This window comes from Panthera leo, chromosome D1, assembly GCF_018350215.1.
Source record: "Panthera leo isolate Ple1 chromosome D1, P.leo_Ple1_pat1.1, whole genome shotgun sequence".
NCBI lineage: Eukaryota > Metazoa > Chordata > Mammalia > Carnivora > Felidae > Panthera > Panthera leo.
In genome coordinates, this window is record NC_056688.1 from 62,181,639 (window position 1) to 62,209,537 (window position 27,899).

At 36.2% G+C, this 27,899-nt stretch overlaps 2 protein-coding genes across 2 annotated transcripts; one reads left to right on the forward strand and one right to left on the reverse strand.

Annotated features, from left to right (window-relative positions):
* Positions 1-289: 289 nt before the first annotated feature.
* On the forward strand, positions 290-1,249 carry LOC122200912 (putative olfactory receptor 56B2). The gene has a single exon (XM_042906689.1). The coding sequence runs from the start codon at positions 290-292 to the stop codon at positions 1,247-1,249; it is 960 nt and encodes a 319-aa protein (XP_042762623.1).
* Positions 1,250-24,398: 23,149 nt separating this feature from the next.
* Positions 24,399-25,367, reverse strand: LOC122201238 (olfactory receptor 52N5-like). The gene has a single exon (XM_042907154.1). The coding sequence runs from the start codon at positions 25,365-25,367 to the stop codon at positions 24,399-24,401; it is 969 nt and encodes a 322-aa protein (XP_042763088.1).
* Positions 25,368-27,899: the final 2,532 nt, after the last annotated feature.

Below are 27,899 nucleotides of genomic sequence, written 5' to 3' on the forward strand. Positions count from 1 at the left end.
GCCCCACGTTGGGCTATGGGCTGACTGCTCAGAGCCTAGAACCTGCTTCCGATTCTGTGTCTCCTTCTCTCTCTGCCCCTCCCCTGTTCATGCTCTGTCTCTCTCTGTCTCAAAAATAAATAAACGTTAAAAAAAATAAATGTCCGATAAATGTTAGTGGCAGGATCAGAATAATGAAGATGAAGACTCCTGCATTTCATAAACATGAAGGTGGGTAACATCTTTTAAAATACTGTCAGAGAGAATATTAAGAATTGTAACTTTGTATATGCTTTTCCCTTAGTGAAGGATGTTCCAGGATCTCACACATTCCAACATCTCTAAGTTCCAGGTCTCTGAGTTCATTCTGATGGGATTCCCAGGCATTCACACCTGGCAGCACTGGCTCTCCCTGCCCCTGGCTCTGCTCTACCTCTTAGCTCTCACTGCCAACATCCTTATCCTCATCATCATCAATCAGGAGGCCACACTGCATCAGCCTATGTACTTTTTCCTAGGTGTCCTGGCTGTTGTAGACATGGGACTGGCTACCACCATCATGCCCAAGATTTTGGCCATCTTATGGTTCAGTGCCAAGGCCATCAGTCTCCCTGAGTGTTTTGCTCAGATGTATGTCATACATTGTTTTGTGGTTATGGAGTCAGGTATCTTTGTCTGCATGGCTATAGATAGATATGTAGCCATTTGCAAACCACTACGCTATCCAGCAATAGTTACTGATTCTTTTGTGGTCAAGGCAACTGTGTTCATGGCACTTAGAAACAGCCTGGCTACCATCCCAGTGCCTGTGTTGGCTGCTCAGAGACACTACTGCTCACAGAACCAAATTGAGCACTGCCTGTGCTCTAATCTTGGAGTCACTAGCTTATCCTGTGATGACAGGACAATCAACAGCATCTACCAGCTACTTCTGGCATGGACACTGATGGGGAGTGACCTGGCTTTGATTTTTTTATCGTATGTTTTGATACTTCACTCAGTGCTGAAACTGAACTCAGCAGAAGCTGCTTCCAAAGCCCTAAGTACCTGCACTTCCCACCTCATCCTCATTTTGTTCTTTTACACAGTCATTATTGTCATTTCTATCACCCATAGTGCAGCAATCACGCTTCCCCTTGTCCCAGTTCTCCTCAATGTACTACACAATGTCATTCCTCCCGCCCTCAACCCCATAGTGTATGCACTCAAGAATAAGGAACTCAGGCATGGCTTATATAAAGCTCTTAAGTTGAACATCAAAAGCAACTAACATGGAGAAGGGGCTCACTTAGGTAAAATCCCAAATATTTATCCTTATGTTTTTCCTATCATTATGCATGACAGAAGTACTATGGAAAAAGGGCACTGTGGCAGTTTTTCAGTTAATGTAACAAATTAGTGGTAACAAATGAACTTAAAAAACAACCAGGTGACAATTAGTTTTGAAATGTTTGGGTTTCAAGCAAACATCTTACTGGAAAAGGGGACCATTCTGATTCTTACATTCCCAGGGATTCTAGGGAAAGACAAGTGAAATATACTACTTGACCTTCCTCAGACCTCTCTGAGGAGGTTTATCTTTTCTTTGCATATTTCACACTCTTTTTTTCTTGTTTAAGAATGTCTTTCTCCAGCGGTGTGCCTGGGTGGCTTAGTCAGTTGAATATCCCTTGATTTTGGTTGGGGTCATGATCTCAGGGTTCATTTAATGGTTCGTCTCATAGTTCAGGAGTTCAAGCCCCAAGTTGGAATCCCTGCTTGTGATTCTCTCTCTCTCTGTCTCTCTCTGCTCCTCCCTGTTCTTTCTGTATAAAAATAAATAAATAAACTTAAAAAACTGTCTTTCTCCATTTCTCAATTCACAAGGAAGAAAATACTGATTGTCCAAATTAATCATATTTATTCGTTCAATACATTTCAGTATCAATTGGAATATTTTTTCCCATTGCAAATGTCCAGGGAAGCATTCTGTCCATATTTATTTTGGGAAATCCTTTCTGAAATAATTAACCATTATCCAAGATCCATACCCTTCATGCATCACTCAGTTAGAAACTAAATAATGTCCTTGGATACCAAAGTAACAAGAAATAAAAATCATGAGGGGCGCCTGGGTGCCTCAGTCAGTTGAGAGCCCAACTTCGCTCAGGTCATGATCTCACAGTTTGTGGGTTCGAGCCCCACATCGAGCTCTGTGCTGACAGCTCAGAGCCTGGAGCCTGCTTTGGGTTCTGTGTCTCCCTCTCTCTGCCCCTCACTTGCTCACGTTCTGTCTTTCAAAAATAAATAAGCATAAAGAAACAATTTTAAAAAAGAAATAAAAGTCATGAGAATAATACACTGTTAATGGATTATTAAAATACTGCAATCTAAGTGTCTAGAAAATAACTTTATATGAGTATCAACACTAATAGAGGTCTTTGTAACTTGGCAAGACTTTAACAACTGTATATAATTAAAGCATCTTCATATTTTCCTATTTTGAATTCAGGGCATCTAGAATTGCTACACTACTTTGGGGTTTGTGGATTTGTAACATGATTTTCATGGGTTCCATGTTGATAAATTGTTGAAAGAGCAGTTTCCAGAATGAGGAGGAATGTTACAGGGGACGGTAGGCATTGAAGAAGCAAAATGAAAAAAACATTTAATGTAATTTACATTGAGGTGTAGATACACTCTCATAATTTCACTGCTTATAAAATGTATAACAAACATTATGAATGAAAAAGTATCAGGACTGTTTCTAATATTGCCGATGCCATGGTTACACTACCCTTAAAAATTTTTCTCAATGATCATAACCAAAAGACCATGGTCATGTTTGAGATAATTTTTTTTTGTTTTTAAGCCTTTTATTCTTCTATACCAGGCTACTCACTTTTTTTTTTTCAGGGGGGCTTCATCCACTTAAAGCCATCCTGTTATTCAGTCCAATCTTATTTGGGGATCTCTCTAAGTCATCTTAGAGGCAACTGAAATCTGTTTTTTCACTTGCTGTTTATTGTTTATATATTTACCTCACCACCCATTTAACTGTTGAACTGACATAGATTGCAAAAATGCTGGTGATAAAATAGGAAAAAGATAAGAATTGGTGGAAATATGGCATAAGCAAAATATGAATAAGAAAATATAATCTAATTACAAAATTCACAAACAGAAATTTATAGTTATGCTTTCACCCAAATGTGAAATTTAAGAAATTTAAGAAATGAGACAGATGAACAATGGGGGAAAAAAGAGAGAAGCAAACCATAAAACAGACTCTTAGCTGTGGAGAACAAACTGAGGGTTGCCGGAGGGGAAAAGGGTGGTGGGTTTAATGGGTGAAAGGTATTAACGAGGGTACTTGTAAGGAGCACTTTGTGTTATATGTAAGTGATGAGTCACTAAATTCTACTTCTGAAACTCATACTACACTATATGTTAGATAACTAGAATTTAAATAAAAACTTAAAACTATAAAATCAAAAGAAAAAGAAAGAAATTTATATCATGTTGCTTAAAAATTGCTACAATTGGGATTTAAATTTTCCTTCGATCATTTTGGCTACAAAAAGAAAGTTCTAAATTATAAGTTTCACAAAAGCTTAATCAAAACAAGTTGTTCTGGATGGGCTCAACATTCCTGACATTGAGATGGGAGAGGTGATATTTTGCATGAGTTCTAATCAATATAAGCACTTTTATAACTTATGGAACTCCCAATAGCATCTCTATAACAAAAATAATGGATTTTTCCTGTTTGTTGTTTCATATAGTGTACCTCATAGGACTAAGGAAATAACAAGAAAAGAAGTTTCAGTAAATGCAATTTCATAAGGGCACAATGTTGACCTCACTGCAATCCTGGTATAAAGTTCTCTCGTATTCTTTTTCATTTAACTGTTAAATTGTGGATATATAAATGAATATAAGAAATCAGATGTCCTTCAGTCAATCCTTTGTTAATATCACAAATCTTGACTTTAAAATGTATCGAAAGTCACTAATACTAGCAGGAATTAGGGGTAATCTGTTAGTGTAATCTGTTAATTAAGGGATATTTAATTATTTTTGTTAATCAACTAGTTAAATGATATGCACAGTCTTGCCCTAGATCAAGTCAAAAGATCTTTCATTTGATTATCTAAGAACCTTCTTAATTTTCACAACACAGCCGTTCATATTATAACATATGTGCCAGTTGTACAACTGTCTGGACCTCTGGACCAAACATTCCATGAAAAGATTAATGACTTATTCATCTCTGTATCAATAGCATTTAATATAATGTAAGATGTACACTGTAAATTATAAATGAATACTTTTGACTGAGCAAGTACATTTTCTTCACTTTAAATTTAACAGCCATTGACTTATAATTTATATCACAATTAGCATAATACCCAGCTCATCGTGATGTGTTAGATTTGCAGCTGCTCCAGAAGATATTAGTAGTATGGAAGAACTTTGAGAGTTGTAGGACTATACCTACGAGATTCACTGAACCTCATGGAGCCACCTGGAGAAGTTTCAGGTCTGTCTACCTCTATATCTTGTCTAACACACATGGAGCTGTAGAATTGTGTCTAACTTCAGCAAGAGAGATAGACTGCAAATGTAAAGTTCAGCATGATGTACATCCAAACGATAAGTTACTATTAGCAATGTAGTATGTTTTAGCTTGCTAGGAACCTTAGGGTAGTGAATACCAAAACAAAAATGTCTGTTTGTACACTGGAACCCTTGATACAGGATAAGGAAATAATGTAAATGTTGCTCAGTAAGGAGTGCCTGTGTGGCTCAGGCAGTTAAGCCTTGGATTCTTGATTTCAAAATAAATAAATAAAGTTTTTAAAAAATGTCACTCAGTAAAATAAATTTCTGAAGCTTGAAAATAATGTATATCTGATATGATATAGCTATTTTCTATCGAAGTGTAAAATAAAACATATCTTATTCTCTTCAGGCAAGTTTTTTTTTTCATTAATATTTATTTGGTTTGTGTTCCTGTTAAAGGTTTGGGTTCATTAATTAGAAAAAATCTGGGGGTAAGCAGGTCTCCTTCTTTTAAATTTATTTATTTACTTTGAAATAAAGAGAGAAAGAGAGAGAGAGAGAACACGAGCAGGAGAGAAAGAGGGAGAGAGAGAGAATCCCACACAGGCTCAATGCTGCCAGTGCGAGCCTGACATGGGGCTCAATCTCACTAGCATGAGATCAGAACCTGAGCCACCATTAAGAGTTGGTTGCTTAACCGACTGAGCCACCCAGGCACCCCAAGCAGGTCTCTTACTTTCACAAGATAGAGATAAAAACTCTCATCTGCACTGACTAGAAACTGAGACATGTCTTTAAAATGACCTTCAAAACCTGTGTAAATATCTTTACATGACTCTCTCCACATCTAGATTTGAACTTTGCCTTGAAAAAGACTGTAAAATTTTTATAGTTGCAAAGTTAGCACATGGTACAATGTCAAGCACCTTCTCAATATATGTTTTTGATTAATATAATAAGCTTTCACTATAAATGTATGTCAACATTACTGTATTACCTAGCCCATTGTTGCCATCAGCTAAAAATTTGAGACGCAAATATTAAATTAACTAAAAAACCCCAAATGTTGCTACCTTATTTTTAAAGTAATATTTAATTGAGGTATAACAAAGACACAGATAAGAACAATTCATGACTACAAAGCTTGGTGAATTAGCATGAAGAGAACACAAGCCAGGTCAAGAAATGTATTTTCTCAGCATCTGAATTGCTCCACTCGTGCCTCTTCCAAGTCAATAACCTGAAAATAACCACTCTTTTGACTTTTATCCACATTGATTAGTTTGGGCCTGTTCTTGTGCTTTATGCAAATGCCACCTCATTGTTAACTAAGCAATTTATATATAAATACTTGTTAGTTCTTATACTGCAATGAGAGCTGTTATCCATAATTCCTAAAGTTACCATATGACTCATATACTTCGTGGTTCAACCTTTTCTATAATTTCCTTAGCAGCAACTTAGAGAAAATTAAATGACTGAATCAATATTTCCTTTTTCTCCTTCAGAGCCAGTAGTAGTTTAAGATGAAGATGTATAGTACACCAGTTAAAAACTTTGTCTCTGGTATCAGAACAGATCATCTTCCAAACACTAACTCGGCCCCCTGTTATTTGTATGAAATCTGAATTTCATTCCTAAAGTGTGGATGATAATATGCCCTTTTATTCAACCTGTTAGTATTAGTTCATATTATAAATAAATAAAATAAATGCTGAGTATCTCTCTTTAGGGAAGTGGCTTCTCACATTTATAGTCTGTTTTAGAAGAGACACTATCCCATGGTGAGCTCTCCCAGAAGCAGATGTAAGGTAAAAATTTGACTTAAAGGTTTTATTTGGTAGACGATACTGGGAAACATTGATGACAGGGAACATAAGACAAGAAAGACAACGAAATCTGTACAAGGTGTGTAAATAAGCAGGTTACTGACTATAAGTACATGGGCTCAGAAAATCTGTTTTTTTTTTTAAGATAATGTTATGGGACATGTATCAGCATTCTCCCACCATGAGATGAGAACACCTGAGGACTTGTCCTCCAAATTCAACTCCAACTCATGGGTCTTAGGTAACTTAATCCCTGGTCACTTCTGGATTTGACTACTTGCTAGCTAGTGGTAGTTTTCAAGCAGAGTCATCACTTTCAATAAGACACTATAGGTAACTGAGGGCCAGAGGATATGGGAGGGGTGCCGAAGCATCTAGTATATTCTACCACCCACAAGATCCAGACCCAGTGGTGTCTGACATTAACTCTAGCTTTTCATGGTCTTTCAAGTTAGCAGCCAGTCACAATTTCTATAATAATAAAAAAAGACAACTTGCAACAGGAAGGTTAATGAGACAATATACAAACCCACTGCTGTAGGTGATACTGAAGAAATGATAACCATCATCTCCTAGCTACTTCCTATTATAGATTCTCCTCTCCCATGGTTAGAACTTCTGCTAGCTTATGTTTTATGCCAAAGCAAATTTATACATTTTTATCCGTGAAGGGACTAAACCCTTAGGTTTCTATGCCCTTTCCAGTATTATTCTATGCCCTTTCCACTATATTTGCCTATTGATAATCACCAAACATTGGAAGCACCTAGAGTCTGCATTGAACTCAAAACATGCCCATCTGGACCAAGTATTTCTGCCACTAGAGCTACTGCTTTCTCTACTTCCTGGTCGATAGACAGGGCCATCCACAAATATTCATGTAGCAGCCATAGTTTTAGGCACTGTGTGCCAGGTAGAAAAGATCCCCTATCCTTGGAAATTAGAACCTACTACCAATAGAGACTAAATTGAGAGGGGAAAAAAAGACAGGAGTGATAACAATAACGACTTCTATTTCTACCCATTGGCTTCTGAATGTTGTGGTTTAATTACCAAAGACAGAAGACCATGTAATGTACTTCAGACATCTACCATATACGCCTCAACTCCATAGAATGTCATGCTTGAGTTAGTGTCTTAGCTGCATTTTCTAAGACATGTTAAAAGAAAAAAAGTCTATTTTTAAAACCATTCTAGTGAAATGTCTCACAATTTCAAATGGTTTGCAGACTGTTGCTGAAAGTATTAAATCCAACTTAGTTAGACCACATCAACCTTAACCAAATGTCAATGCTAACATCATCAAAGGGAATAAAATGACAACATATGCCCTTGGTGTTTTGATGCACTGACAAGGCCAAAATATGTAAATATATTCCAAGAATGCATAATCTGAATCTAATCATGAGGAATACTCTTATCTAGGATACAAGCTGCTCTATTAAAAAAAATTTTAATGTCAACTTTATAAAATTCAAAGAAATTCAGTAAAAGTATTTCAGTTTTAAAAAGACCAGAGATAATTGTTAAGTACAATTTATAACTTGGATTGGGGAACAAGAAGTTACTACATGGAACATTATAGGGAAAATTGAATTGCTTTATATATTAACTATACATCAGTTAAAAATGTTATCTCTAAATTTGCAACTGCACTAAACAGAGATATAGAGACAGGGAAAAAGAGAGAGAGAGAAAGAGAGAGAAACAGAGAGAAAGAATTTGCAATGACTACATTTAACAAATACAAACTTTAATAAATTAGAAAACTCAATAGGACAATTGCAAACGATTTAGATACTTCAAAACAAGAACATCTAAATGGGAAATATTCAAATGAAATGTTTGGCAGCAGTCGTGAGTGAAACGCAAATTAAAAAACCACAGTGATTATACAACTCAAAACCAAAAAAAAAAATCTAACTTAAAAATGGGCAGAAGACATGAACAGACGTTTGTTCAAAGAAGACACAGATGGCCAAGAGGCACATGAAAAGATGATCAAAATCACTAATCACCAAGGAAATGCAAATCAAAACCACAATGAGATATCACCTTACAATGAGATATCAACCATTTAACAATGGCTAAAATAAAAAATACAAGAAACAACAAGTGTTGGCAAGGATGTGGAGAAAAAGGAACTTTCTTACACTGTTGGTGGGAATGCAAACTGGTACAGCCACTCTGGAAAACAGTATGGAGTTTCCTCAGAAAGTTAAAAATAAAACTACTCTACAATCCAGCAATTACAATACTGGGCATTTACCCAAAGGATAAAAAGTACTAATCCAAAGGGATACACTCACCCTGATGTTTATAGCAGCCTTATCTACCATAGCCAAATTATGGAAAGAGCACAAATATCCACTGAATGATAAATGGATAAAGAAGATACGGTATGTATGTATGTGTATATATATATATGTATATGTATATATATATATATATATATATATATATATATATATATAGGAATATATTCCATAATATTACTAGAGAGTATTATGCTAAGTGAAATAAGTCAGTCAGAGAAAGGCAAATATATGATTTCATTCATATGTGGAATTTAAGAAACATACAAGTAAAATAAGGAGGAAGAAAGAGAGGCAAACTAAGAAACAAACTCTTAAGTATAGAGAACAAACATGATTACTGAAGGAGAGGTGAGCAGGGGAATGGATTAAATCGGTGATGGGTAGTAAGGAGGGTACCCATTATGAGCACTGAGTGTTGTATACAACGGATGAACCATGAAATTCTACACCTGAAAATAATATTGTAATGCATGTAAATAAATAGATAAATAAACAAATAAACAAATAATACAACATTCAATTGGTCAAAAAAAGAGAGTATATCTTATGTTATTAGTATTAAACAAATTTTTAAAAATACAAGGAAGTCTATGATGCTGAAGTCAAAATTGTAGTTATCTTTGGTGACCATATGGAAACCACTAAATACGGAAATGTCCTATAATTTGGTCTGCCAGTAAGATAAGTATACTTAATATTTGTGCACTGTACTCTACATAAGTTGTATTTCAATTTAAAGAAGAGGTATAATAACAATGACCTCATGAGAATGGTTGACAGAGCTGAATTTACTCATAGGTATTAGATCAGTGATTCTTAAAATCATTGGTCTTACTATCCAATTTACACTATTAAACTTTACTGAAACTCTAAAAAGCTTTTGTTTATGTGGTTCATATCTATAAATATATGTTGAAAATTAAAACAAAAATTTTGAAACTTTATGTATTAATTTTAAAATAGCAAATAATAAATCTATGTACCATAAGATGTTTTTATGAAAAATAAGTATATTTTGGACTACACAAATAGTAAGAAGAGTCATATTATTTTATATTTTTGCAAGTATTTTAATACCTGGCTTAATAGACAACAACTAGATTCTCATATCTGTTTCTGCATGAAACCTGTTGAAATATGTTGTTTTGTTTCATATTTATGAATATGACATCACATAGATATACAGTTGTAAGAGGAAGAAGTTGAGATTTTAATACCTCTTTTAGTTAATTGTGAATATTCTTTGATACTACACACCAAATCAACAACAGATAGTTTTCTAAAGATTAGTGCAATGTAGGGGTGCCTGGGTGGCTCAGTAGGTTAAGTGTCCAACTTCAGCTCAGGTCATGATCTCGTGGTTCATGAGTTCAAGCCCCACATCGGGCTCTGTGCTGACAGCTCAGAGCCTGGAGCCTGCTTCATATTCTGTGTCTCCCTCTTTCTCTGGCCCTTCCCCTCTTGAGCTCTGTCTCTCTCTCTCTCTCTCTCTCTCTCTCTCTCTCTCAAAAATAAATAAACATTAAAAAATTTAAAAAAAAAGACTAGTGCAATGTATAATCTGAAAGTTTATCAATAAATTTTAGTACTCTGTTGCATTAAAACCCATTGGTCTATAAGAGGAAGCCATATTGGAAAAGAAATTAAACTGTCACTTTTTGAAGATGGCATGATATATACATGGAAAGTCCTAAAGATGCCACCAAAATACTACTAGAAGTAACAAATTAATTCAGTAAAGTTATAGGGTACACAGTTAATACCCAGAAATTGGTAGCATTTCTACATGTTAATAACAAACTAACAGAAAGAGAAATTTAAAAACAAAAACCCACAACACTATTTTCAATGACAGCAAAAAGAATGAAATACCTATAAATACACTAAAGAAAGAGGTGAAAAATCTGTACTCTGAAAACTATGGAGCACTGGTGGAATAAATTGAAGATGACACACAAATACATGGAAAGACATTCATGTTCATGGATTGGAAGAATGAATATTGTTAAAATGTCCATACTATCCAAAGCAATCTACAAATTCATTGCAATTCCTATCAAAATACCAACAATATTTTCCACAAATTGAGAACAAATAATCCTAAAATTTGTATGGAGCCACAAAGACCCTGAAGAGCCAAAGCAATCTTGAGAAAGAAAAACAAAGCTGGAGTTATCACTATTCCAGATTTCCAGATATACTACAAAGCTGAATAATCAAAAAAGTATGGTATTTGCACAAAGAAACATAGATCTATGAAACAGAATAGAGAGCCCAGAAATAAACTCATGTTTCTATAGCCAATTAATGTATGAGAAAGGAGGTGGTAATATACAATGGGGAAATTCAATCTCTTCAATAAATTGTCCCAGGAAAACTTGACACCTACATGCAAAAGAATGAATGTGGACCACTTTCTTACACAATACACAAAAATAAACTAAAAATGGGATTAAAGAGAGGAGGAGCCAAGATGGCGGATCATGATGGAAGCTTTTTGTGTGTCTCGAATCCATGAAATACAGCCAGACCAACACTGAACCATCCTACACACCTAGAAAACAGATTGGAAGATTAACACAACAATCGGCACAACCTGAACCACAGAATTCAGCAGTTACCCGGCGCAGAGAGGTGAACTTGGGGAGCAAGAAGAAGGATGAAGGGAGGTGCTTTTGCAAGCAGAAAGAAGACAGAGACTGGGGGGAGGGGGGGAGAATACGGGAAAAGCAGCCCTCCCCAAAAGCAGCTGGAGAGAAAGTGGAAAATTAGAAACAGCCGCAGGGACTAAACTAAAAAGGGAGAAAGGAGAAAGGAGAAAGGAGAGGGTTTAAATTCCATTAAGACTGTAAACAAAGGGAACGCAAAGGCTGCAACTCCTCAGCTCAATACCTGGCGGTGCACTGGTGGGAAGGGTGAATCCCCAGGAACAGAGTGGGGTCCAGGAATTTCTCGGGCCACACGGGGAAAAGCAGTTCCACTACTGGAAGGACATTTAGTAGAGACTGTTGAAGCCACCTGGTCCCAGCAGACTCCAGAAAATGGCCACAGTCGCTGGTGCTGGAATAAGGTTGTTCAGGGTTAAGCCTGGTGCCAGATGTGTGTTGCAATTTACCATAAACCCTGAAACGCTGCTACTACTCTGTCTCACGAACTTTTTCTGGGGCAGGCTGGCACCTGGCCGCGGTCTCGGGGCACCAGCAACAACAGGGTCCAGTGGGCATTCCTGGGTGCAGCCAATATTTGGCCATTGACCATTCGGCCATTGCTTGGTGAGACCCTCCTGCAGAGGGGTGGAGCAGATCAAAGCCGCAGTCCTTCAGAAGTAAGGGGCCGGGGGAAACAGCTGCATCTGAGACAAAACTTGGGAGAGAAGTACTGTCTGGGGCCTGGTCACAGAGAATGAAAAAGCGGGGAGTGGACAAGAGCTGAAGACAGAGGACCAGGGCACAATTGCTGATGGGAGAGAACAGACTGGGTAGCTGGGTGGAGCCATTTTCACTGTTCCCACGCATGCGCATATGCACCTACAAGGGTGCAACAATCCACCTGAGTAAGCTAGCAGCGCCATCTAGTGAAGAGCAGAGCTGTTACACAGAGCCCCGCCCAAATGGGCCAACTTTGGTCTTCAAACACAAGTCTCACTGACGGCTTGATTTATGGACTATAAAGAGATACATAGACTGACTTCTAGGGGAAAACGAAGCAATTTCAGTCTTACTTCAATCTGTTAGCAGGTTCATCTATTCAATTTTCTTTACTTTTTTCTTTTTTCTTTTTCTCTTTTACAATTCTTTTCTTTTTCTTGAATACAGAAAGAGAAAAATTCATTTTTATTTCCAATTTTTATTAAAAATATCTTTTTTGTTTTATTGCTATATTTTTTACTTTTGTGTAATTTTTTTCAAATTCTACTTTACTTCCATCATTTTATTTTAGTCTACTTCAGTGTATTCATTTTTTCAAGTCTGAAATGATTTCCTTTTATTTTCTCCCCCCCCCCCTTTTATTTTTCATTTCTCTAATCTGTCAAACTACTTTCAACACCCAGACCAAAACACACCTAGGATCTAGCATCATCTATTCGATTTTGTGTGTGTGTGTGTTTTTAATTTTTAATTTTAATATTTTTTTAATTTTTATATTTTTAAATTTCAATTTTTCTACCTCATTAATTCCTTTTCTCCCTTAAAAATGACAAATGAAGGAATTCGCCAAAAAAGAAAGAGCACAAAGAAATGACAGCCAGGGAGTTAACAAACACAGATATAAGCAACATGTCTGAACCAGAATTTAGAATCACGATAATAAGAATACTAGCTGGAGTCAAATATAGATTAGAATCCTTATCTGCAGAGATAAAAGATGTAAAAAATAGCCAGCATGAAATTGAAAATGTTATAACTAAGGTGCAATCACGGATGGATGCAGCGGCAGCAAGGATGGACGAGGCAGAACAGAGAATCAGCGATATACATGACAAACTTATAGAGAATAACAAAACAGAAAAAAAGAGGGAGATGAAGGCAAAAGAGCACAATTTAAGAATTAGAAAAATCAGTGACTCATTAAAAAGGAACATCGGAATCATAGGGGTCCCAGAAGAGGAAGAGACAGAAATAGGAGTGGAAGTGTTATGTGAGCAAATCATAGTAGAAAACTTTTCTAACCTGGGGAAAGACACAGACATCAAAATCCAGGAGCACAGAGGACCCCCATTAGATTCAACAAAAACCGACCATCAACAAGGCATATCATAGTCAAATTCACAAAATACTCGGGCAAGGAGAGAATCATGAAAGCAGCAAGGGAAAAAAAGTCCCTAACCTACAAGGGAAGACAGATCAGGTTTGCAGCAGACCTATCCACAGAAACTTGGCAGGCCAGAAGGGAGTGGCAGGATATATTCAGTGTGCTGAATCAGAAAAATATGCAGCCAAGAATTCTGTATCCAGCAAGGCTGTCATTCAAAATAGAAGGAGAGATAAAAAGTTTCCCAGACAAACAAAAATTAAAGAAGTTTGTGACCACTAAACCAGCCCTGCAAGATTTTAGGGGGAATCTCTGAGGATAGAGAAGATAAAAATATATAAACAAATAAATAAATAAATACCAAAAGCAACAAAGATTAGAAAGGACCAGAGAACACCAACAGAAACTCCAACTCTACAGGCATCATAATGCCCATAAATTCATATCTTTCAGTACTCAGTCTAACGTCAATGGACTCAATGCTTCAATCAAAAGACATAGGGTAACAGAATGGATAAGAAAACAAGATCCATCTATATGCTGTTTACAAGAGACCCACTTGAGACCTAAAGACACCTTCAGATTGAAAATAAGGGGATGGAGAACCATCTATCATGCTAATGGTCAACAAAAGAAAGCCAGAGTAGCCATACTTATATCAGACAACCTAGACTTTAAAATAAAGACTGTATCAAAAGTTGCAGAAGGGCATTATATCATAATCAATTATATCATAATCAATATAGACCAAGAAGATCTAACAATTGCAAACATGTATTTGCCAAATGTGGCAGCACCCAAATATATAAATCAATTAATCACAAACAAAGATACTCATCGATAGTAATACCATAATAGTAGGAGACTTCAAGACCCCACTCACAGCAATGGACAGATCATCTCATCAAAAAATCAACAAGGAAACAATAGCTTTGAATGACACATTGGACCAGATGGACTTAACAGATATATTCAGAACATATCATCCTAAAGCAGCACAATATACATTCTTCTCCACTGCACATGGAACATTCTCCAGAATAGACTATATACTTGGATACAAATCATCCCTAAGTAAGTACAAAGAGATCGAGATCACACCATGCATATTTTCAGACCACGATGCTATGAAACACGAAATCAACCACAAGAAAAAATTTGAAAAGGTAACAAATACTTGGAGACTGAAGAACATCCTACTAAAGAATAAATGGGCTAACCGAGAAGTTAAAGAGGAAATTAAAAAGTATATGGCAGCCAATGAAAATGATAACACCACAACCCAAATCCTCTGGGATGCAGCAAAGACGGTCATAAGAGGAATGTATACAGCAATCCAGGCCTTCCTAAAGAAGGAAGAAAGATCTAGGATATGCAACCAAACTATACGCCTTAAGGAGCTGGAAAATGAACAGCAAATAAAACCCAAACCCAGCAGAAGACAGGAAATAATAAAGATTAGAGCTAGAAATTAATGCCAGAAGATGGCTCTTTGAAAGAATTAACAAAATTGATAAACCACTAGCCAGTTTGGTCAAGAAGAAAAAGGAAAGGACCCAAATAATTAAAATCAAGAATGAAAGAGGAATGAGATAACAACCAACACAACAGAAATAAAAACAATACTAATAGAATGTTATGAGCAGTTATACACCAGTAAAATGGGCAATCTGGAAAAAATGGACAAATCCCTAGAAACATACACACTACCAAAACTGAAACAGGAAGAAATAGAAAATTTGAATAGTTCCATAACCAGTAAGGAAATCGAATTCTTAATCCAAAACTCCCAAAAAACAAGAGTCCAGGACCATATGGCTTTCCAGGGGAATTCTACCAAACATTTTAGGAAGAGTTAACACCTATTCTCTTGAAACTTTTCCAAAAAATAGAAATGGAAGGAAAACTTCAAACTCTTTCTATGAAGCCAGCATTACTTTGATTCCAAAACCAGACAGAGACCCCACTAAAAAGGAGAACTATAGACCAATTTCCCTGATGGACATGGATGCAAAAATCCTCAACAAGATATTAGCCAACCAGACCCAACAATACATTAAAAAAATTATTCACCATGACCAAGTGGGATTTATACTTGGGTTGCAGGGCTGGTTCAATATCCGCAAAACAATTAACGTGATTCATCACATCAATAAAAGAAAGGACAAGAACCATATGATCCTCTCAATAGATGCAGAGAAGGCATTTGACAAAACACAGCATCCTTTCTTGATAATAACCTCAAGAGTGTAGGGATAGAAGGATCATACCTTGAGATCATAAAAGCCATGTATGAACGACCCAAAGCTAATAGTATCCTCAATGGGGAAAAACTGAGAGCTTTCCCCCTAAGGTCAGGAACCAGACAGTGATGTCCACTCTCACCACTGCTATTCAACATAGTATTGGAAGTCTTAGCCTCTGCAATCAGATATCGCAAAGAAATAAATGGCATCCAAATCAGCCAGGAGGAGGTCAAACTTGCACTCTTCGCAGATGACATGGTACTTTATATGGAAAACCCAAAAGATCCCACCAAAAAACTTCTAGAACTGATTCATGAATTCAGTAAAGTTGCAGGATATAAAACCAATGCACAGAAACCTGTTGCATTCCTATTCACCAAAAATGAAATGACAGAAAGAGAAATCAAGGAATCGATCCCATTTCCAGTTGCACCAAAAACCATAAAATACCTAGGAATAAATCTAACCAAAGAGGTGAAAAATTTATACACTGAAAACTATAGAAAGCTTCAAAGACATTGAAGAAGACACAAAGAAATGGAAAAAGATTCCATGATCCAGGATAGGAAGAACAAATATAGTTAAAATGTCGATACTACCCAAAGCAATCTACATATTCAATGCAATCCCTATCAAAATAACACCAGCATTCTTCACAGGGCTAGAACAAATAATCCTAAAATTTGTATGGAACCAGAAAAGACCCAGAATAGCCAAAGCAATCTTGAAAAAGTAAACCAAAGTGGGAGGCATCACAATCCCATATCAAGATATACTACAAAGGTGTAATGTTCAAAACAGTATGGTACTGGTACAAGAACAGACACTCAGATCAACGGAACAGAATAGAGAACCCAGAAATGGACCCACAAATGTATGGCCCACTAATCTTTGACAAAGCAGGAAAGAATATCCAATGGAATAAAGACAGTCTCTTCAGCAAGTGGTGCTGGGAAAACTGGACAGCAACATGCAGAAGAATGAACGTGGACCACTTTCTTACACCATACACAAAAATAAACTCACAATGGATGAAAGACCTAAAGGTAAGACAGGAAGCCATCAAAACCCTCGAGGAGAAAGCAGGCAAAAACCTCTTTGATCTTGGCGCAGCAACTTCTTACTCAACACATCTCCAGAGGCAAGGGAAACAAAATCAAAAATGAACTACTGGGACCTCATCAAAATAAAAAACTTCTGCACAGTGAAGGAAACAATCAGCAAAACTAAAAGGCAACCCACAGAATGGGAGAAAATATTTCCAAATGACACATCAGATAAAGGGTTAGTATCCAAAATCGATAAAGAACTTATCAAACTCAACACCCAAAAAACAAAGAATCTAGTGAAGAAATGGGCAGTAGACATGAATAGACACTTCTCCAAAGAAGACATCCAGATGGCCAACCAACACATGAAAAAATGCTCCACATCAGTCATCCTCAGGGAAACTCAGATCAAAACCACAATGAGATACCACCTTACACCTGTCAGAATGGCTAACATTAACAGCTCAGGCAACAACAGATGTTGGCGAGGATGCAGAGAATAAGAATCTCTTTTGCATTGTTGGTGGGAATGCAAGCTGGTGCAGCCACTCTGGAAAACAGTATGGAAGTTCCTCAAAAAACTAAAAATAGAACTACCCTATGACCCAGCAATTGCACTACTAGGCATTTATCCACGGGGTACAGGTGTTCTGTTTCGAAGGGACACATGCACCCCCATGTTTATAGCAGCACTATCAACAAGAGCCAAAGTATGGAAAGAGCCCAAATGTCCATCGATGGATGAATGGATAAAGAAGATGTGGGGTATATATATATATATATATATATAATATATATATATATATATAATATTGTATATATATATATACAATATTATATATATATATGTATATATATATATATATATATACACAATGGAGTATTACTCCACAATCAAACAAACATGAAATCTTGCCATTTGCAACTAGTTGTATGGAACTAGAGGGTATTATGCTAAGTGAAATTAGCCATTCAGAGAAAGACAAGTATCATATGACTTCACTCATATGAGGACTTTAAGAGACAAAACAGATGAACATAAGGGAAGGGAAACAAAAATAAAAACAGAGAGGGGGACAAAACATAAGAGACTCATAAATATGTAGAACAAATAGAGGATTACTAGAGGGGTTGTGGGAGGGCGGATGGGCTAAATGAGTCAGGGGCATTAAGGAATCTATTCCTGAAATCATTGCTTCACTATAGGCTAACTAATTTGGATGTAAATTTTAAAAGGTAAAAAATAAAGTTAAAAAAAATTTAAAAAATCTCTGGATACATGCATGCAAAACGTTGCAGAAAAGGCTGTGATCACCAAGACTTGGCAACTACTTCAGAGAATATGCTGTATGAGCTGGGGGACCAAGAAATAAACATGAACTGAACTACAGGACTGCAGCGCAATTTAGATCATGAAATCAAGTTTGAGCATGCTGTGTTTTTATAAAATGGTTGTACAAAGAACAGTTGTTTTAAAAGTGCTCTGAAAGAATGGCTAAGATCAAAAACACAGGAAACAACTGTTGGCAAGGATGTGAAGAAAAAAAACCTTCATGCACTGATTGTGGGAATGCAAACTGATGCAGCCGCTGTGGAGAACAGTATGGAGGATCCTCAAAAATCTAAAACTAGAACTACCTTATGATCTAGCAATTGCACTACTGGGTATTTACCCAAAGGATATAAAAACACTAATTCTAAAGGATACATGCACCCCTATGTTTATTGCAGCATTATTTACAATAACCAAATTATGGAAGCATCCCCAAGTGTCCATGGACAGATATCCATGGAATCCATGGAATGGATAAAGAGGATATATGTATATATATATATATATATATATATATATACACACACACACACACACACACACACACACACACACACACACTGGAATGTTATCCAGCCCTAAAACACATGAAATCTTGCCATTTGCAACAACATGGATGAATCTAGAAAGTATAATGCAAAGTGAAGTGTCCGAGAAATACAAATATTATGATTTCACTCATATATGGAATATAAGAAATAAACAATGGAGAAGAAAGAGAGAGAGAGAGACAGAAACCAAGAAACAGACTCTTAACTACAGAGTACAAACTAATGGTCACCAGAGGGGAGGTGGGGGGGGATGGGGTAAATAGGTGATGAGGATTAAAGAGCACACTTACCATGATGAGCACTGAGCAATGCATAGAATTTTTGAATCACTATATTGTACACCTGAAAGTAATAGAACACTGTATGTTAACTGTACTAGGATTAAAATTAAAAAAAAAACTTTTAAAAAGTAAAAAAAAAGGGATTAAAGATCCAAATGTGAGACCTAATGCCATAAAAATCCCAGAAGTGAATATTAATAGTAATTTCTCTGACATCGGCCTTAGCAACATTTTTCTAGACATGTATTTTCAAGCAAGAGAAACAAAACCAAAAATAAACTATTGGGACTACACCACAGTAAAAAGCTTTTGTATCGTGAGGGAAACAACAAAACAAAAAGGCATCCTACTTAATGGAAGAAGATATTTGCAAATTATATATCCAATAGGGGGTTAATATCTGAAATGTATTAAGAACTTAGATAATTCATCACCATAAAAAATGGGCAGAGAACTCCAATAAACATTTTTTCCAAAGAAGACACATAGATAGCCAACACATGAAAAGATTCTCGACATCATTAATCATCAAAGAAATGCAAATCAAATCCACACACCTGTGGCTATCACCAATGAGATATCACCCCACACTTGTCAGATGGCTAAAATCGAAAAGACAAAAACAACAAGTGTAGTGAAGATGTGGAGAAAAATCAACCCTCATATACTGTAGGTGGGAATGTAAATTGGTACAGCCACCATGGAAAACAGTATGGAGTTTCCTCAAAAATCTAAAAATAGAATTACCATATGATCCATTAATTTCACCACTGAGTATTTGCCCAATGAAAACAAAACAAAACAAAACAAAAACTAACTTGAAAAGATTTATGCACTCCTATGTTTATTGCAGCATTATTTACAATAGCCAAGATATGAAGCAACTTAAGTGTCCATTGATAGACAAATGGGTAAAGAAGATGTGTGTGTGTGTAATAGAATATTACACAGCCATAAAAATGGATGAGATTGTGCCATTTACCATAACATGGATAGATTTAAAGGGTACTACGTTAAGTGAATTAAGTCCAATTGAGAAAGACATTTACCATATTATTTCACTCATATGTAGAATCTAAAAAAACAAAGGAATAAACAGAGATGTAGGTGGGGAAGGTGGGTGAAATATTTGATGGGGATTAAAGAGTAGACTTATCATGATGAACACTGAGTAAGGTATAAAATTGCATAACTTAATTGTATAATTTAATGTATAAAATATTGTATATCTGAAACTAACATAACACTGTATGTTAACTATACTGGAATTAAAATCAAAAACTTAATTAAGAAAACAAGTGAATGAATAAACAGAAAGCAGAATCAGATCTATAAATACAGAGAACAAACAGCTTAAGTAATATAGTCATGACACTGTAATCGTGTTCTATGGTGACAGATGCTAGCTATGATTGTAGTGAGCATGGCATAATGTATAAACTTCATGTGTCAACTATACTAAAAAAAAATGAAATAGGGTCACCTGGGTGGCTCAGTCTGTTGAGCGTCCAACTTCCAATTCTGGCTCAGGTCATGATCCTAGGGTCATGCGTTTGAGCCCTGCATCAGGTTCTGTGCTGGGCATGAAGTGAAATAAATACAAAAAAAAGGTGTATCTAGAACTGGAATTAATCTTTACACATTCATCATCTTGAAACGTCAAACATTTGTCATTTGGAAATATTGATTTATTGAGTGATGCAGATCTTCCAAATGTTGACATAGTTTATTTTACAATAATGATCACACACCGTATGTACTCTGGAAAACTCCTTGTATGTTACAGGTAATAGGATGAAACTGAAAAGGGCAAATAATACTTTAACATTACTATGAAAATTGTTGTGACTTCCTAGATTCCCCAAGATGGTCTTGAAGCCCTCAGGGGTCCATGGACAACACCACAATAAGTATTGCATTAGATGTTCCAGAGATGAAGTGGAAGAAACTGGAGATAGATCACTGATGATCAATGAGACAGAAAAGAGATATTACTGAATTGAGAGATTATAGTGGAGAGACATCATCCAAAAATTTTCACACCCTTGGTAGTTGTGAGCATTATTAATAGTGTCCATAGTATTCTTAATAAGTAATTTTATTCAATAGAGAAAAAACAAGATATCAACAAATGAGAAAAAATAAATCAATATTGAGAAACAGCATAGGTGTGTTGAGTCATATATTGCATTTATCATGAAGGGCTAACCTATACATTGTAAGCATTCTTTATTCTTTTTTTTTCTTTAAAAATTTTATTATGACATTTGCTACATACCAGAAAACACTTGGTGTAGTGTCTGTCATGTCAGTGAGCATCTTCATAGTTTACTGTATCTTTATAGCTTACTGTAAAATAGTGAAATAATGCCACTGGGAAAACATTTGACCAAACATTGATGAACTTATGACATATGACCTGTTTGCCTTTGACCCCAGATTGTCAAATTATTCTGAGGGTAAGAGTATTTATGTGAGAATATTGCTTGATGGTTGGCCTTTTTCAATTTTTTTATTTAATTTTTAAAATTTACATCCAAATTAGTTAGCATATAGTGCAACAATGATTTCAGGAGTAGATTCCTTAATGCCCCTTACCCATTTAGCCCACCCCCTCCCACAACCCATCCAGTAATCCTCTGTATGTTCTCCATATTTATGAGTCTCTTACATTTTGTCCCCCTCCCTGTTTTTATGTTATTTTTGTTTCCCTTCCCTTATGTGCACCTGTTTTGTATCTGAAAGTCCTCGTATGAGTGAATTCATATGATACTTATCTTTCTCTGAATGGCTAATTTCACTTAGCATAATACCCTCTAGTTCTATCCACGTAGTTGCAAATGGCAAGATTTCATTCTTTTTGATTGCCGAGTAATACTCCGTTGTATATATATACCACATCTTCTTTATCCATTCATCAATCAATGGACATTTGGGCTCTTTCCTACTTTGGCTATTGTTGATAGTGCTGCTATAAACATGGGCGTGCATGTGTCCCATCGAAACAGAACACCTGTACCCCATGGATAAATGCCTAGTAGTGCAATTGCTGGGTCATAGGGTAGTTCTATTTTTAGTTTTTTGAGGAACCTCCATACTGTTTTCCAGAGTGGCTGCACCAGCTTGCATTCCCACCAACAATGCAAAAGAGATCCTTGTTCTCTGCATCCTCACCAACCCTTTATCTGATATGTCATTTGCAAATATCTTCTCCCATTCTGTGGGTTGCCTTTTAGTTTTGCTGATTGTTTCCTTCACTGTGCAGAAGCTTTTTAATTTGATGAGCTCCCAGTAGTTCATTTTTGATTTTGTTTCCCTTGCCTCCGGAGACCTGTTGAGTAAGTTGCTGCAGCCAAGATCAAAGAGGTTTTTGCCTGCTTTCTCCTCGAGGGTTTTGATGGCTTCCTGTCTTACCTTTAGGTCTTTCATCCATTGTGAGTTTATTTTTGTGTATGGTGTAAGAAAGTGGTCCACGTTCATTCTTCTGCATGTCACTGTCCAGTTTTCCCAGCACCACTTGCTGAAGAGACTGTCTTTATTCCATTGGATATTCTTTCCTGCTTTGTCAAAGATTAGTGGGCCATACATTTGTGGGTCCATTTCTGGGTTCTCTATTCTATTCCGTTGATCTGAGTGTCTGTTTTTGTACCAGTACCATACTGTCTTGATGATTACACCTTTGTAGTATATCTTGATGTGGGATTGTGACACCTCTTGCTTTGGTTTTCTTTTTCAAGATTGCTTTGGCTATTCAGGGTCTTTTCTGGTTCCATACAAATTTTAGGATTATTTGTTCTAGCTCTGTGAAGAATGCTGGTGTTATTTTGATAGGGATTGCATTGAATATGTAGATTGCTTTGGGTAGTATCGACATTTTAACTATATTTGTTCTTCCTATCCTGGATCATGGAATCTTTTTCTATTTCTTTGTGTCTTCTTCAGTGTCTTTCATAAGCTTTCTATAGTTTTCAGTGTATAGATTTTTCACCTCTTTGGTTAGATTTATTCCTAGGTATTTTATGGTTTTTGGTGCAACTGGAAATGGGATCGATTCCTTGATTTCTCTTTCTGTCGCTTCATTGCTGGTGTATAGGAATGCAACCGATTTCTGTGCATTGGTTTTATATACTGCAACTTTACTGAATTCATGAATCAGTTCTAGAAGTTTTTTGGTGGGATCTTTTGGGTTTTCCATATAAAGTATCATGTCATCTGCGAAGAGTGCAAGTTTGACCTCCTCCTAGCTGATTTGGATGCCATTCATTTCTTTGTGATGTCTGATTGCAGAGGCTAAGACTTCCAATACTATGTTGAATAGCAGTGGTGAGAGTGGACATCACTGTCTGGTTCCTGACCTTAGGGGGAAAGCTCTCAGTTTTTCCCCATTGAGGATACTATTAGCTTTGGGTCGTTCATACATGGCTTTTATGATCTCAAGGTATGATCCTTCTATCCCTACACTCTTGAGGTTATTATCAAGAAAGGATGCTGTGTTTTGTCAAATGCCTTCTCTGCATCTATTGAGAGGATCATATGGTTCTTGTCCTTTCTTTTATTGATGTGATGAATCACGTTAATTGTTTTGCGGATATTGAACCAGCCCTGCAACCCAGGTATAAATCCCACTTGGTCATGGTGAATAATTTTTTTAATGTATTGTTGGGTCTGGTTGGCTAATATCTTGTTGAGGATTTTTGCATCCATGTCCATCAGGGAAATTGGTCTATAGTTCTCCTTTTTAGTGGGGTCTCTGTCTGGTTTTGGAATCAAAGTAATGCTGGCTTCATAGAAAGAGTTTGAAGTTTTCCTTCCATTTCTATTTTTTGGAAAAGTTTCAAGAGAATAGGTGTTAACTCTTCCTTAAATGTTTGGTAGAATTCCCCTGGAATTCTGGACTCTGTTTTTTTGGGAGATTTTTGATTACTAATTCGATTTTCTTACTGGTTATGGGTCTATTCAAATTTTCTATTTCTTCCTGTTTCAGTTTTGGTAGTGTATATGTTTCTAGGAATTAGCATTCTTTATTCTTGAGTAAATTGGTCTGCAAAACTTTTTACATTATCATGCTTACTAAATGCCATTCTTTTAAAATCCATGATGGTCAGTTTTATCTGCATATTACCAGCCTAATTAATAAACTGAGTTTTAATTTCAAAGATGGCCCAGGCTGGAAAATGTCCTGAAAAGTCATTTTGTTTCTTATCCAAAGGAGGGTTACAAACATAGAAAAGACAATTAAGAACTCTCTCAAAAGTTTAAGAAAATATCTTACATGGATACGTTAGAGAAAAATTTTAATGAGCCCATATCAGTTACCTGATTAAAATTGGTGGAGAAAAAATAAGGGAAAGGTACTGGGCTATAAATACAGAATTAGCTATATATTTACCTACTATCATTGCAGAAAAGATACTCTGGGATAGACCTGGAGAATATATGATACCACACATGAGTTAATGTATGATATCACACATGAGTCCCTTCTTTGTCGTTTTTCACTCATCTTCAACTAATTTCATTTGTCCTGAATACTTGGAACTTTCTCACCCTGAAAGAGTTTTATGACACTGTCTCTGATCTGTTTTATCTTTATCCCATAAACAATGGGGTTCAGTGTTGGGGGAAGAAGAAGAAGATAAAGATTAGCCACAATTAGGTGAAGAGAAGGGGGAATGGTGTGTACCCCAAAATGGAGGGTAAAGAAAGTGAAGAATGCTGGAACATAGGTGATGATTGTGGCAGATTTACGGACAGTGCAGGTGCTAAAGACCTTCTGCCAAGCATCTGCTGGTGAAAGACTGACCACTGCCTGAAGGAACATAGTGTAAGACACAGATATACAGCAGATGTCAAACACTCCAATCAGGAGGGCAACTGTCAGACCATTGATGACATTGATCTTGATGCTGGCACAGGACAACTTCACCACTGACATGTGGTCACAATATGTATGGGAGATAATATTTCTTTGGCAGAAGGGCAAATGCTTGACCAAGAATAGGAAAGGAATAATCACCAACACACCCCTCAGGAAAGTGGCAAGCCCAGCTTTGGTAATAATAGGGTTAGTGAGTATGGTAGCATATCGCGATGGGTAGCAAATGGCCACATAGTGGTCCAGAGCCATGAGCATGAGCACACCAAACTCCACATCTGTGAACCCATGGACAAAGAACATTTGGACTAAGTAAGCATTGAAGTTAATATCCTTGAGATTGAACCAGAAGATGCAGAGTGCATTGGGTAGAGTAGTGGTGCAGGTAAAGAGGTCAATGACAGACAGCATGGCCAGAAAGAAATACATTGGGTGATGTAAGGACTCCTCCTGATGAATTAGGTATACAAGGCCAAGGTTTCCCAAAAGAGAGATGGTATACATTATACATAATGGGAGGGAGATCCATACATGTACTCTTTCTAGACCAGGAATTCCATTAAGAATAAAAAATTGGGGGGCAACATATGAATTGTTGAAAACTGGCATAACTATTTCAATAGAGGAGCTCTATGTATCCAGAGGTGTCTATCTTGAGGAGAAGGAATTAAGAAATAGAAATTTAATTCAGAATGTTTTGAGAATGAAAATTAAATTTGGAACATAGTTACATTCATAACAGAACAAATATAAGTAATTGTAACTATGAAAATATACCATTTATTGAATAATACTATATTATGGTAATATTTTAAAAGTTTTATAAGCAATCTAAATGTAATTTTGAAGCCACAATTACCAAGCTGTGATTATTTTTTTGACATCAACTAGAAAAAAACCAAGGCACAGAGATATCAAAATGTAAATGACACAAAACTAGATTCAGGGATAGCAATGATATGCATGCAATCTCTTTACTATGCATCCAGGCTTGACAGAGTACATACCTTATGATAGCAAGTTATCATTATATGAAGGATGGACTGAAGTTTGCTCATTACATTAATCTTGTGTGGCAATACATAATGGGAAGATTATGATTATATCAAAGAAGATCTTGTTCAAATTTAGCTCTTTCCATACCAGTCTTATAACTTACTGAGGTTTACTTTACTCTTGAAGCTCAGATGCTCATCTAGAATATAAGGCTAATGACACCTACCTCAAAGAGTTATGAAAAATCAGGTTTTTTTTGTTTGTTTTTTTTACTCTTAGGTTAGTATCCTGGTGAATTGGATATCTTAATTTGAAATACAAGTGTAGGTAGGACATGGCTATGAGAGATAAGGATAGTGGCCATGAAAGTCTAACTTAATTGTCCCATGAAAAAGAAAAATAAGAAACCTCCATTTCTCAAATACCCTGTAATTCCCAAAGTCAATGGAGTCACCTATTTCCTTTCCATGTCTCTGTTTTTACATAATTCTTGAGAAGCATTTTCTCTCTCTTAGAATATGTCTACTCTTATTACCTCAAATATAGCCAACATGAAGGTAATTTTTCCAGTAATTAATTTTATAAGAAAGCTATTTAACAATTGTTGAGTCCTCCTTCTAAATGCATGCTGGAAACTTCCACAAGCAGTTTGAATCACCATGTCCAAGACTAAGCTCATCACTTCAGCCTTTACCCCATGCCAAAATAGGTTCCATTTCTGAGTTTTGTCTTTTGGATAATGGTGTCATTATCTACCATATGATATACCAGCATCTTTGTGATCTTCTCAGGTATTCTTCCACTTCATCTTGGGTAAAATTCCTTTACAGCTCAAAATGCTTCAGTTCCTACTCTGTCCAGGCCACTTCAGCATGTCTACTATCTACCCGCTATTCTCAGACAAAACAAGCCTTCTATTTTTAAATCCAGAAATATTTACAATGTCAGCCTTTTCTATCACCAATCTTACTGTCTTTCAAAGACCACCTAGCTAGGGTGCATCGGTGGCTGTCTGTTAAGCATCTGGCTTTGACTCAGGTATTGATCTCATAGTTAGTGAGTTCAAGTCCTGCATTGAGTGACCTCGAGCCTCACTTTGGGTGAGGCACACTTCTCCCCCTCTCTCTACCCATCGCTTACTTGTGCCCCATCTCTCTCAAATAAATAAATAAATACCATTAACTAAATCCACCTATTTCTTGGCTTTGCCACGAAATTTTTCAAATTTTTTCAAATGAATTTTTTCAAATTTGATTTTCAAATATTTTTCAAATCACATTTGTCCTAGAGCATAATTTTGAAAACAATTTAATGCACTGCTTAATAATCTTCAATGTTTTCCCATCAAGTTGAGGGTAGGACTCAAATTTCGTGGCATGGCATTTAATAAAGTAAAATTTAGGTCTTATCCTCTCTTTCCATTTTATTTCTTTCCAATTCCTAACCACTCAAAGTGGTCCTGGTTTGGACAAGAAATTATATGGTCACTGTATCCTAGCATTTCATGCTTAAACTTTGATAGACTACATGCCAATCCCCAAATCCTACAAATACTTCAAGTTTATGTTGACTTCGCTCAGTTTCTTTCCGTTATTCGAAAATCTCTCTCTGTCATGTACTTACCTTGAGAAGTCTTCTTTGAACATTGAATCCTTCTTCCCTCCCTTCCATCCTTCCTTCCTTACATTATCTATTTTCTCTTTTTTCAAGTTTTTATTTAAATTCCAGTTATTTAACATACAGTATAATATTAGTTTCAGGTATAGAATTTAGTGATTCATCACTTACATACAACACTCCGTGCTCATCACAAGTGTTATCCTTAATACCCATCACCCATTTAAACCATCCTGCCACTCATCTTCCCTCTAGCAACTCTCAGTTTGTTCTCTATGGTTAAGAGTTTGTTTTATGCTTTGTCTTTTTTCCCCTTATATTCATCTGTTTCGATTCTTCCTTTAAAGAATCCTGTGCATTCCGAAGATCAGGGTAAGCTAATTTCACTAAATTCCGTGACTCAGGTACAGGATGTTTAATTTGCTTCCCAAAGCTACTGGTGATTAATTCAGAGTGAAATCCAAATTTTTCTGGCTCATACATCCTATCTGTTCCACTACAGACAAATCCTTTAAAAGGCTAGCAAGC